Source organism: Polypterus senegalus, chromosome 13 (genome assembly GCF_016835505.1).
Source record: "Polypterus senegalus isolate Bchr_013 chromosome 13, ASM1683550v1, whole genome shotgun sequence".
Taxonomy (NCBI): Eukaryota; Metazoa; Chordata; class Cladistia; order Polypteriformes; family Polypteridae; genus Polypterus; species Polypterus senegalus.
The window spans coordinates 150,782,633-150,795,795 of NC_053166.1; the positions used below are offsets into that span (position 1 = coordinate 150,782,633).

General features: G+C 41.1%; 2 protein-coding genes across 4 annotated transcripts in view; one reads left to right on the plus strand and one right to left on the minus strand.

Annotated features, from left to right (window-relative positions):
- Nucleotides 1–3,698, plus strand: part of flr (fleer) — an 87,570-nt gene extending 83,872 nt beyond the window's left edge. For both annotated transcript variants that reach the window (XM_039775166.1, XM_039775167.1), the window contains one exon: nucleotides 3,370–3,698. In XM_039775166.1, the coding sequence (XP_039631100.1) occupies nucleotides 3,370–3,506 (137 nt within the window). In that variant the 3' untranslated portion in view covers nucleotides 3,507–3,698. The remainder of the gene's footprint in view (nucleotides 1–3,369) is intronic.
- A 2,372-nt stretch (nucleotides 3,699–6,070) lies between these two features.
- c13h16orf89 (chromosome 13 C16orf89 homolog) overlaps nucleotides 6,071–13,163 on the minus strand; it is an 83,650-nt gene continuing 76,557 nt past the window's right edge. The window contains exons 4-8 of one of the 2 annotated variants that reach the window (XM_039773904.1): nucleotides 10,914–11,031; nucleotides 9,546–9,708; nucleotides 8,187–8,291; nucleotides 7,678–7,770; nucleotides 6,071–6,444 (exon numbers count right to left, since the gene is read on the minus strand). In XM_039773904.1, coding sequence (XP_039629838.1) covers nucleotides 6,341–6,444; nucleotides 7,678–7,770; nucleotides 8,187–8,291; nucleotides 9,546–9,708; nucleotides 10,914–11,031 — 583 coding nt within the window. In that variant the 3' untranslated portion in view covers nucleotides 6,071–6,340. The remainder of the gene's footprint in view (nucleotides 6,445–7,677; nucleotides 7,771–8,186; nucleotides 8,292–9,545; nucleotides 9,709–10,913; nucleotides 11,032–13,163) is intronic. The other variant, XM_039773905.1, reaches the window with a different exon arrangement.

Sequence of the window (13,163 nt, forward strand, 5' to 3'; positions counted from 1 at the left end):
AATAATAATAATAATAATAATAATAATAATTAAAATGTAGTATTATTATTATTATGTAGCACCTTTTCCATGCTCAAGGTGTATGTATATATCATTCTATATACACTATATTTCATTCTATATACTGCGTATGTATGTATGTGTGTGTGTGTGTGTGTGTGTGTGTATATATATATATATATATATATATATATATATATATATATATATATATATATATATATATATATATATATATATATATATAGTCACAGATGGCTGGGAGGGCAACCCGGCCGGGACTCCCAGGAGGACCGGAGAAGGGCTCACGCTGCCCCCAGACCATGTGGGGCCAACCGCCTGGTGTATATGGGGACCACGGGTAGAGAACTTTGAAGCTCAACCCTGTAGGGGCCCGTGCCTTTGGAGCCCTGGACCTCAGCACTTCCGCCACACCCGGAAGTGCTGGGGGGAAGAGAAGCAGGGACACCCGGAGTGCTTCCAAGGATGCAGCCGACACATCCGCCACACTGGGGAGTACCAGTGGAAGATTGCCAGGTAGAACCTGGAGCACATCCGGGTGTGTATAAAAGGGTCTGCCTCCCTTCATACGATAACTTGAGTCAGGTGGAAGAAGGGCGAGGTCTTGGTGGAAGCGGCAAGGAGGTGACCTGAAGAAGTGAGGCATTAGACTGGTGGCCTGGACTTTGGGGTTGTGTGCTGCACTGTACATAAAATTATGGTTATTAAACCATAACCATAATGTGCTGGGTGACCTGAACATTTCCGCATGTCTGTGTCTGGGCCGACTTCCCCAATATAAAAAATAAACTATATCTATATCTATATATCTATATATATCTATATATATATCTATATATATATATATATATTAAAGGTGTGTGTATATACTGTTTGTGTATTTACAGTATAGTATACACAGTGGATTCAGAAAGTATTGAGACTTTCACTTTCTGCACACTTTTTTGTGTTGTTGATTTAATTTTAAATGGATAAATTTGCTATTTCTATCCTTCAGTCTACACTCAGTAATACATAATTGCAAAGTGAAAACACGTTTTCAGAAAGGTATGCAATTTTATTAAAATCAAAAACTGAAATCTCTCCTTCACATACTGTAAGTTCTCAACTTTGTAGAGGCCCCTTAGGCAGCAATTCCACCTTCAGGTCTACTTGGGTAAGTCTCCACAAGCTTTGCACGCCTGAATTCAGGCAGTTTATCTCATTCTTCCTGGCAGATCCTCTCAAGCTTCATTAGACTGAATGGGAAGTGTCTGTAAACTGCCATCTTCAAGTCTGGCCACAGATGTTCTGATGGGTTTAAATCTGGGTTTTGGCTGGCCCATTTAAGGACACTGAGAGACTTGTCACAAAGCTACTCCAGCATTGTCTTGGCTATGTGTGGGTAATTGTTGTGAGGAAAGGTGAACTGTCATCCCAGCTTGATTCTTCCTTCCTTCAATTCTGACCAGTCTGACGGTCTCTGCTACTGAGAAGCAGCCAATATCATGATGCTTCCACCGGCATGCTTCACCATAGTGATGTTATTAGGCAGCTGATGAGCAGTGCCTGTTTTTTAAAAAGCATCGTGCTTAGAATTTTGCCCAAAGAGTTTAATTTTTGTCAAACCACAGAATCTTGGCTGGCTGTCATATGCCTTCTACTTAGGAGTGGCTTGAGTGATGTGAGTGCTGTTGAGATGGTTGACCTTCTGACAGGTTCTTACATCTCAACAGAGGACTTCTGAAGTTCTGTTAGAGTGACCATTGAGTTCTTGGTCAGGCCCTTTTTGCCTGGTTACTCAGTTCAGCTGGAGTAGAATGAGTCCTGCTGGTTTCAGACTTCTTCTGTTTCACAATTATTGGGGCTACTGTGTTCCTGAAACCACTCAAATCTTTAGAAATGGTTTGATCCCCTTGCCCTGATCAGTGCCTCACCCCAGTTTGACTGTGGAGGTGTACAGAGAGCTCCTTGGACTTTTTGAATTTGTTTTGGAATTCTATACACAGGTACACGTGTGCCTTTCTAAATGATGTCCAATCAAACCAGTTTGCCATAGGTGGACTGCAGTCAAGTTCTCGAAACATCTCAAGAAGAAGTAAATGAAGCAGGATGCAGCTCAGTACAATGTGGAGTGCCACAGCAAAGGGTTTGAATAATTTCTATGAATGGGAAATTTCAGTTTTTGTTTTTTTTTTATATAAATTTGCAAAACTTTCTGAAAATATGTTTTCACTTTTTGGACTATTGAGTGTAGAGTGATGGTCAGAAATGGCAAGTGTATCCAAGGTGGAGGTGGGATTACATCGGGGATGTGCTCTGAGCCCTTTCTTATTTGCAAATGGTGATGGACAGGCTGACAGACGAGATTAGACAGGAGTCCCCGTGGACTATGATGTTTGCTGATGACATTATGATCTGTAGCGATAGTAGGAAGCAGGTTAAGGAGACCCTGGAGAGGTGGAGATATGCTCTAGAGAGGAGAGGAATGAAGGTCAGTAGGAACAAAACAGAATACATGTGTGTGAATGAGAGGAAGGTGAGTGGAATGGTGAGGATGAAGGAGTAGAGTCGTAAAGGTGGATGAGTTTAAATACTTGGGATCAACAGTACAGAGTAATGGGGATTGTGGAAGAGAAGTGAAAAAGAGAGTGCAGGCAGGGTGGAATAGGTGGAGAAGAGTGTCAGGAGTGATTTGTGACAGATGGGTATCAGCACGAGTGTAAGGGAAGGTCTACAGGACGGTAGTGAGACCAGCTGTGTTATATGGGCTGGAGACGGTGGCACTGACCAGAAAGCAGGAGACAGAGCTGGAGGTGGCAGAGTTAAAAATGTTAAGATTTGTATTGGGTGTGATGAGGATGAACAGGATTAGAAATGAGGACATTAGAGGTTCAGCTCAGGTTGGACGGTTGGGAGACAAAGTCAGAGAGGCGAGATTGCGTTAGTCTGGACATGTGCAGAGGAGAGATGAGGAGTATAATGAGAGAAGGGTGCTAAGGATAGAGCTGATAGGGAAGAGAGAAAGAGGAAGGCCTAGGAGAAGGTTTATGGATGTAGGGAGAGAGGACATGCAGGTGATGGGTGTAACAGAACAAGATTCAGAAGACAGAAAGAAATGGAAGAAGATGATCCTCTGTGGCAACCCCTAATGGGAGCTGCCAAAAGAAGAAGGATCTGTGTAAAACTAAATATACAACACAGTGAAAGTGATGATGTCTGAATACGTTCTGAATCCACTGACTCTCTGACCATAAGGCATGCGGTGACTTCGTAGCACCATCTGGGATTCTACAGATTTGTTTCTGAGCACCAGAATGTTTCACTACTGGGAGGTGAAGATTAACTGTTTTTTTTTTCCCTTCGCAGTTCATGGAAAAAATATCCCTGCCCTCATTGAGCAGCCTCTGGAGGAAGAACGGATGCACGTTGGGAAAAATACAGTGACGTACGAATCTCGGCTGCTCAAAGCGCTCTTCTATGAAATAATTGGATGGAATCAGTAGGTTCCATGCTGTGTATAGCAGGTATCGTGTCATTCTTTCCAAATATAGGAAGGAAACAATTCCATCGTAGGAGAAAATAAAACTTGACTGATAAGTGAATTTGCTCGCTGCAAATTAGAACTACATTAGGAGCAAGTCAGACATTTCCATGTAAATAAAACATTTAAAATAAAGTGTATTTATTTTACAGTCTCGCAGTTAATAAGAATTTTCTTTTCAATCTGTTCGTTAACAAATCCACAATCCATTTTAGTTGCTTTGGATGTATCCTGGCATCTCTATGTAGGGCCCAACCCTTTGGGGGGTTCTGACAACCCATTTCAGGGTTCACTCATGCAGAGTTTACCTCACAGGGTTGTTTATGAATGTGAAAGAGAAACCAGAGCACTGATCACTGTGGAGGACAGGCACCCCATGATTAGTCAGTCAGTCATTGTCCAACCCGCTATATCCTAACACAGGGTGGTCTGCTGGAGCCAACACGGGGCACAAGACAGGAACAAATCCCCGGGCAGGGTGCCAGCCCACTGCAGGGCACACACACACACACACACCCCAAGCACACACTATGGACAATTTAGAATCACCAATGCACCTAACCTGCATGTCTTTGGACTGTGGGGGGAAACCCACGCAGACACGGGGAAGAACATGCAAACTCCACGCAGGGAGGTCCCGGGAAGTGAACCCAGGTCTCCTTACTGTGAGGCCACAGGGCTACCACTGCGCCACCATGCCACCCCACCCCAAGATTAGTGGTATCAAAATTAAATGCAATCCAGCGTTGTTAACTACATTGAAATGCAACACATATGCCAGTGGGCTATTTAATTTTGTCACAGTTACCATAATGAAAAACATATCAGCCTAACGATGGATTGCTTTTCACGCAGTTTTCATGTTATTTTAAAATGCAATACAGAAGTGCGTAAAATTTTCACTCATGTTCATAGATAAGCATGTCATAACTAAAAGAAAAGCAGATATCTTGCATTTCATTTTGCAGTTGATCTGCATGCATTTCGTTACAATTTGAGATTATCCTTTAAATGTACCAAAACTAAAAGTAATCAACTGACCAATCAGTGTCAAAAGGTGGGGCAAAGGGGCATGAACAGTTGGGTAAAGTGGTGGTCCACTTCTAAACGTTTCTGTATTCTGGCAGTGAGAATAAGTGTAGTCAGTTTGGACTGAGGAGTGATTAACTGAAACTGTAGGTCTCACTGAAAAAGTTTACTCTCATGTTTAGTTGTCTAAAGTTGTTTTCTTTTTATGCATGTTAAGCAGTGCAATTACATTTTCAAAGTGAGAGTTGTTAGTAATTTAACTAAATATTGAATATATAGTGAAATATTTGTTAGTGTTACCAGGCTTGGTTTCTTCATAGCTTTTTATTCATACCATCTGTGATATTTTAGAGTTTTTCCCTTCTTTCAACGTGCAAGAGAATGAAATCGTCCCGTTCAATAAGGTGGTGGATCCACTGCCTTATCAGCTCTCACTCTTACCAAGTGCAACACACTCATGATTGGATTTCCTCTTTCCCCAACTGTTGACACCCCTTGCACTGCCTTTTGATGCTAATCATCTTCATGGAGCTTCTTGTAAACCTGCGGCCATGGTAGCTAATATTACCAAATAATTAAAAGTCCATGCTACCGTAGCCATCCTCCCTGGATGTGGTCAAAAGGGGAAAATTGACTCCAGATTGAATAGAATGATAGTGTGAATGGTTGAAAAAGAACCTAGGAGAACATCATGATCAATTCAGGCTGATCTCCAAGATCAAGGGACAGCAGTTTCATTGTGTTGCTGTCTGAATGGAATTGGGCCCACGGTAGAAGACCCCACTTCGGACAGACAGGCACAGAAAAGCATGGCTGGCATTTGCTAAAGTTCATGTTGACAAGCTACACCCTTCTTTGGATATGTGAAACTAAATCAGAGCTTTTTGCCTTTGGTTCACAGAAGTCAAAATGAACTTACAACAAAAAATATGTGAAACCAGGATGAAGGCCATTAATGTTATGGGGTCACTGTGCTACCTCTGGCACAGCGTGCCTTGAACCTTTGCAGGGCACAATAAAATCAAAAGACTGTTGAAGCGTTCTTTAGTGAAACATTCTGTGTGGTGTCAGGAAGCTGTGACTCAGTCACGGGTCACGGGTCCTGCAGCAGGATAAAGGCCCACAATGTACATCTAAGAACACTCAGAAAGCACAGGGATGTTCTGAAATGGTCTGCTATGAGTTTGATGCGAGGCCCACTGAACATCTATGGAAAGATTGCAAACTGGCAAATGGGGGAAAAAAAGCAACCATGGAACCTCAGAGAACTCAAGCTGACTGATCGAAGGAGAAACATTTCCACTGCGATCACAGATCTATCTATCTATCTATCTATCTATCTATCTATCTATCTACATCTATCTATCTATCTATCTATCTATCTATCTATCTATCTATCTATCTATCCTGCCTACTACACTCAAATCTATCTATCTATCCTGCCTACTACACTAAAGTCTATCTATCTATCCTGCCTACTATGCTAAAATTAATATCTATCTATGCTAAATTATCTATCTATAGCTTTTTTAAACAAAATGGTCACAGAAGTGCGGATTATTATTGACTTACCCTCGCATAATATTCTCTATTCACCTGGACATAGGGTGCTTCCTTTTTACAAGGATAGAGAGAGAGCTTAAAAGGCTACGTATACAACTTGAATAAGGAAAACGGCTCATTTTCAAGTGCTTTTTCTTTTTAATTTTATTGGAATACAACACACCCTCCCAAAATTTCTTCAAGTCAGGAACCATCATCTGTGAGCTATGCCAGTGGCCTCTTCGTGACGTCCTGTTCTGTCTGGTAGTAGTCCAGGTACCCTCCTAGTGCACTTACTGCCACTGCTGTCATGTGACTCGAACAACCATCTAAAAAAGAATTCAAGCAAAAATGGAGCTTATTTTATAATTAACACTCTTCCTCAGTTATAACAAAGATTAGCTGTATTACAATATGTGTTACAGTGATCTCTTGCTATATCGCGCTTCGACTTTCGCGGCTTCACTCCATCGCGGATTTTAAATGTAAGCATATCTAAATATATATCACAGATTTTTCACTGGTTCGCGGATTTCTGCGGACAATGGGTCTTTTAATTTATGGTACATGCTTCCTCCATTTGTTTGCTCAGTTGATTTCATACAAGGAACGCTATTGGCAGATGGCTGAGAAGCTACCCAATCAGAGCACGTATTACGTATTAAATAAAACTCAATGATATACGATATGCTTCCTGCGCGGTGCTTCGCACACTTCAAAGCTCTAACAGCCCGTATTGATTTTTGATTGTTTGCTTTTCTCTGTCTCTCTCGCTCTCTCTGACATTCTCTGCTCCTGACGGAGGGGATGTGAGCAGAGGGGCTGTTTGCTTAGAAGATACGGACGCTCCTATAAAAAATGCTGAAAGACTCGCATTGATCCCTTCATTGCGGCCGCTTTATCACGGTGCTTCGAAAACTTAAAAGCCCAACAGCCCTATTGATTTTTCATTGTTGGCTTTTCTCTCTCTCTGACATTCTCTACTCCTGACGGCACTCCTTTGAAGAGGAAGATATGTTTGCATTCTTTTAATTGTGAGAAAGAACTGTCATCTCTGTCTTGCCATGGAACACAGTTTAAACTTTTGACTAAAGGGTGTTATTTCATGTTTAGAGGACTCTAATAATGTTAAAAAACGTATTTAGAAGGTCGTAAACAGGTTTTCAATGCTCTAACTGCGAAAATATTAGATTTATAAATAAAGAATCCTACTTCGTGGAAATTCATTTATCTGTTTGGAGCGGCCGCGATAAACAAGGGTTTACTGTATAACTGTGCGGAGAATATTTATAAACAGTGTGGGAGAGTTTCTAAGGGCTTAAAATATATAAAAATAACCATAGAAACATATGGCTTCTACTTTGCGGATTTTCTCCTATCATGGGGGGTTCTGGAACGCAACCCCTGCAATCGAGGAGGGATTACTTACTACATTTGTTTGTGATATTCCATCTGTTGGAATGACAGACATGGCAACCAAATGGGCATACAGACACACAGACATGTATCCATTTATTAAGGTGATGTGGATGATTTGTGAATTAACACAGACATTTTCTCACCATGCAGCGTTTTTTCTCTCCTCTTCACTCTCTTATGAAGCTCCATAATCTCCAAAACCTTCCTTTCCTGCATACGAGACTTGGCCAGCCCCTCTGTAAAGACAAACAGCAATTACACATTGTGTTATCACATTGCCATTTCTATAACAAATATACTAGACCACAACAATTTTGTATGTACACACACACTGAACTCTTTGCAGAGTGACGTCAGAACATTCATTTAAAAGAAGTCCATGATAAAATCCAAAAGATGTCTGCTGCCCTCCAAATCCTGGCTTCTGACAATGCTGCACTTGAGAAACGGGGCATCTGATATGTAACAGTGAGGTTCTCTCACATAAATAGCAAACGCTGAAAAAGACCTAAAATAAACAGCCGGCCACTTTAGGAGGCGTCCTCTTACTGTTCTGTAGGCCAAGCACTGTTTCCTCCAAATGTGTTCCACCTGTGAGCGCGACGTGTCCGTCTTTCGTATGAGGCACTTGAACAAGTGATTACCAACATACCGTGTCTTCCAAAACAGCCCTCTTCAGGGTCCTGCCATGCAAGGATGCGCCTTAGCCAGCTGGACTTGTAGAAATCAGAATAGCCTGCCATCCCACACAGCATTACTACCAGAAAGAAAGAATAAAGACAAAGATTAGGCTTCATCAATCTCGGTATTTCCTGTTTTTCTGATTTAACAGTGTTTTGGATATACAGTGCCCACTCCAGAAATATTTATTATATAGTGCCATTAATGTCCAACTCCATACTGTGCCTGTAACAAGTATTCACCCAGAAATATGCAACATACTTACATGGTCAATTATTTTGTGTTTTATATTTGTAATTAATTTAGACCACTTAGTGGACATCTGTTGTTTGTCACTTTGATATTAAAGACCCTCTTTCTGTTGCGCGGTGTCAGAGCGTCCAAATCCAATCCACTGGGATTCAGTGTTGTGTAACAATAAAATGTGAAGACTTCCAAGGGGGTGAATACTTTTTCAGTCACAGTATACATCTATCTACCTATATATACTGTATTGTGCCTTTCATGTCTGTATTTCTTTTAATAAATATATAAAACTATATAGAAATTGTTTTATAAATATATGTTATGTATAGAAATTATTATAAATTGCCTATTCTATCTTAAAACAATAGAGCACTTAAAAAAGCGTTAGTGCATTTAGAAATGTACCACTCAGTAAGTACTCCTCACATGAACACGCCATACGCACCAAATTCTTCATTTATTTTACAAATAATGCGTCTTGAGAAAATTAAGGAACGCCTCGTGGCTTCAATATCAACCAACAATGCTGAAAAACTACAAAGGGTCTGAGAGGAATTGGTATGTGCAGCACGACACGAGGGGTCTTTGGGTTGGTTGAGCATTTGTAAGATTAAGAAAGTGTGAGGGGTCTTTTACATACTGCTTTAGACCGCATGTTCATATGATGCTGGCTTACTCAGTAATACATTTTTATTTATTTATTTTTGAATCACTCCATATAGCGCCATTCACATTCTCTCTCTCTCTCTCTTTCTCTTCACATTGTATAGGGTATCTATCTATCTATCTATTATATAGTGCTTTTCATTATCTATCTGTCCTGCCTACTATGCTAAAATTAATATTTATCTATCTATCATATACTGCCTTTCACATCTATGTATTTATCTATCTATTATATATTGCCTTTTCTATCTATCTCTCTCTCTCAGATGGTGTGTTTTTTTTTTTTTTGATGTCTTTATTCTAAATCCTCCGCTCTTCACGTAATTATGCCAATGCTTTATTCGACTGGCACCTCTCCACTGCTACCCGCTATTAGCAGGACTGTTTCGGCTCCTAACGCGTTTTTTAATCAACTCACTGTTCTCCATAAAGATGTCGTGCGTCTCGACTGGAAATCCACTGTTTTCGAAGGCCACGTTCCGTTTCATCATGTTAGAGCAGAAGATCCTTTCGTATTCGCGTCCGGTCATGTTGATGCGTGACCCTCTGCGCTCTCCTTGCAGGATGTTTGAACAGCCTTTCTGGAAAAAATGACAGTGACATGGTGTCAGATGCCAAGCACAGTGTGTCATTTTTAGGGACTTGCGTAGGTTTTTGAGCCACATGAGTCATTTAGTTCTAATTCATATATTTTTGAGTTTTTCTCAGATTTTTTGCTAGCATTAAATAACCAGGTGACCTGCTGCGGAAAATGTGTTTTTGATCTGCAAGCTGTTTGTATTAAATTTTAATTATTTTGCTCAAATGACACAGGATGACCTGAATTTACAGGACTTTCCTGTCAGGCATTGCAAGCATCCTTTTATATTGCACTAGTATCATATGCATTTGTTTCAGTTTCTTTATCCAATTACTGTACGACCTGGGAGTTTGAAATAAGTACAGATGCCTGTTTTAATTCATTTATATCCTGAGAACTGATGGGCACAGCAGGGCTTGGAATTACACAATTAATTTACAGCTTGAGAAAGGCAGGAGTGCAGAGGTCCTTAAACGATCAAACACTCTGCTCAGGGTCACTCGTCATCAGAACATGATAGCCAATCAAATGTGTGCAGTGTCACATATCCTGAAACAAACCAATCGTGGCCAAAAGGCAGGAAGTCAGGCATCATACCTGGCAAGAGAAAGGGACCGGGATGCCAAGACCAGAGAGAGAAGTTGAGGACAGAAAGGAGTTCCAAACCTGACACAAGGGCCGACCTTGTAAAGAAACTCACAACGCTAAAGTGCTTCAGAAATTCCTTTAAATATCTCCACCATTTTTAAAGTGTAGCGTCCCATGATATCACCGATGAGACCAAATTGGTCATGTGATGTCTCTTTAGAGTGTAAAAAAAAGTTCACAATTGAAGTCAAAGCAAAAAGTAATCAAAAACCTGAAATCCTGCTCAGAATATAATCTCACATGGAATGACCCAAATCAGGCCACAGTGGGGTCATCAGGGTTACTTGGTGTTCCTCTCACATCCCACACACATGCCCTAAAAACAGGACGAGGAACAGCATGGTCCTCAGGTAGGTCGCTGAGGTGCTCCTTAGTCGGGACGCCTCCAGCTTTAACTAGCAGAAGCTTTTATCACCCAACTTACCTGTGTCAGCAGCAGCAGAAGAAGCCGTAATTTAAAAATTCACACATATCAGCCTGACATGACTGTATTGGCCTGAGCAGAAGCTCAGTGATGGTGGTGGTGTAAGGCTACGCCGTACCCGGCAGGCTCCTTACCATTTGTCCAATCATAAAGTACAGCAGCTGATGAGAGAGGGAATAATCGGCACATCCAAACCTCGTCATCAGGTTTCTGCAGGAGTTTGTGACAATACATGGAGTTCCATTGTCTTTCCTATAAAATAAAAATGGAGAACGAAAATATGCTGATGGTCCTTTATTGATCCCTGAAGAGATATTTACTTGCTTCAGCAGCAACGTAGGTCATAAAACAAAAAAATATATAAATATAAAAACATAAAAATATATACAGTCATATGAAAAAGTTTGGGAACCCCTCTTAATTCTTTGGATTTTTGTTTTATCATTGGCTGAGCTTTCAATGTAGCAACTTCCTTTTAATATTTGACATGCCTTATGGAAACAGTAGGATTTCAGCAGTGACATTAAGTTTATGGGATTAACAGATAATATACAATATGCATGAAAACAAAATTAGACAGGTGCATAAATGTGGGCACCCCAACAAAGATATGACATCAATACTTAGTTGAGCCTCTAGACGCTGTCCTCCTATAGCCTGTGATGAGTGTCTGGATTCTGGATGGAGGTATTTTTGACCCCATTCTTCCATACAAAATCTCTCCAGTTCAGTTCAATTTGATGGCTGCCAAGCATGGACAGCCTGCTTCAAATCATCCCATAGATTTTCAATGATATTCAAGTCAGCGGACTGTGACAGCCATTCCAGAACATTGTACTTCTCCCTCTGCATGAATGCCTTTATATATTTCCAACTGTGTTTTGGGTCGTTGTCTTGTTGGAGTATCCAACCCCTGCGTAACTTCAACTTTGTGACTGATGCTTGAACATTATCCTGAAGAATTTGTTGATATTGGGTTGAGTTCATCCGACTCTCGACTTTAACAAGTGCCCCAGTCCCTGAACTAACCACACAGCCCCACAGCATGATGGGACCTCCACCAAATCTGACAGTAGGTAGCAGGTGTTTTTCTTGGAATGCGGTGTTCTTCTTCCGCCATGCAAAGCGCTTTTTGTTCTGACCAAATAACTCGATTTTTGGCTCATCAGTCCAAAGCACTTTGTTCCAAAATTAATCTGGCTTGTCTAAATTAGCATTGGCAAACAACAAGCGACTCTTTTTGTGGCGTGAGTGCAGAAAGGGCTTCTTTCTCATCACACTGCCATACAGATGTTCTTTGTGCAAATTGTGCTGAATTGTAGAACGATGTACAGATACACCATCTGCAGCAAGATGTTCTTGCAGGTCTTTGGAGGTGATCTGTGGGTTGTCTGTAAACATTCTCACAATCCTGCTCATATGCTACTCCTATGTTTTTCTTGACCTGCCAGACCTGCTGGGTTTAACAGCAACTGTGCCTGTGGCCTTCCATTCCCTGATTCCATTCCTTACAGTTGAAACTGACAGTTTAAACCTCTTGAGATGGCTTTTTGTAGCCTTCCCTAAACCATGATGCTGAACAATCTTTGTTTTCAGATCTTTTAAGAGTTGCTTTGAGGATCTCATGCTTTCTGTCACTCTTCAGAGGAGAGTCAAAGGGAAGGAACCAAACCTCGCAGTTGACCACCTTAAATACTTTTTCTCATGTTTGGACGCTCCTGTCTATGAAGTTCAAGGCTTAATGAGCTCATCTAACCAGTTTGGTGTTGCAAGTAATCAGGATTGAGCAGTGACAGGCATTCAAATCAGCAAATTTACAAGGGGACCCACATTTTTGCACAGCCAGTTTTTCACATTTGATTGAATTTCATACAACTAAATACTGCTTCACTAAAAATCTTTGTTCGGAGAACAAGTGAGTCTACTATATTATAACTGGCCAAGGTGAAGTCAGGCACATTTGGGAGAAGGCGTCATTAGGTACGATAGCGGTGGTCCTGAAAGAGCACCCTAGTGTGGGAATGAACCCCTGGGTAAATGTGTGCCAGGACGATGTGTTATGGGAGGAGGAGGAAAGGACTGGGCACACATTCTCCATGATGGCCTCTCCTTGTGCCGTTCTCTTTATCTTTTCTGCTAGTGACTCCAGTAATAACCCTGGCTTGGCTGATCCGTTTATTCAGGCATTTGGTGTCTTCCCTATCGACACACAAAAGCAAGTGGTGTGATAGATATGAAAGGCACTATATAAAAGATAGATAGTAGATAGATAGATAGATAGATATGAAAGGCAGGAAGTAAGGACAGCTATGAAGAGGTTGAAAAATGGAAAGGCTGTTGGTCCAGATGACATACCTGTGGAAGCATGGAGATGTTTAGAAGAT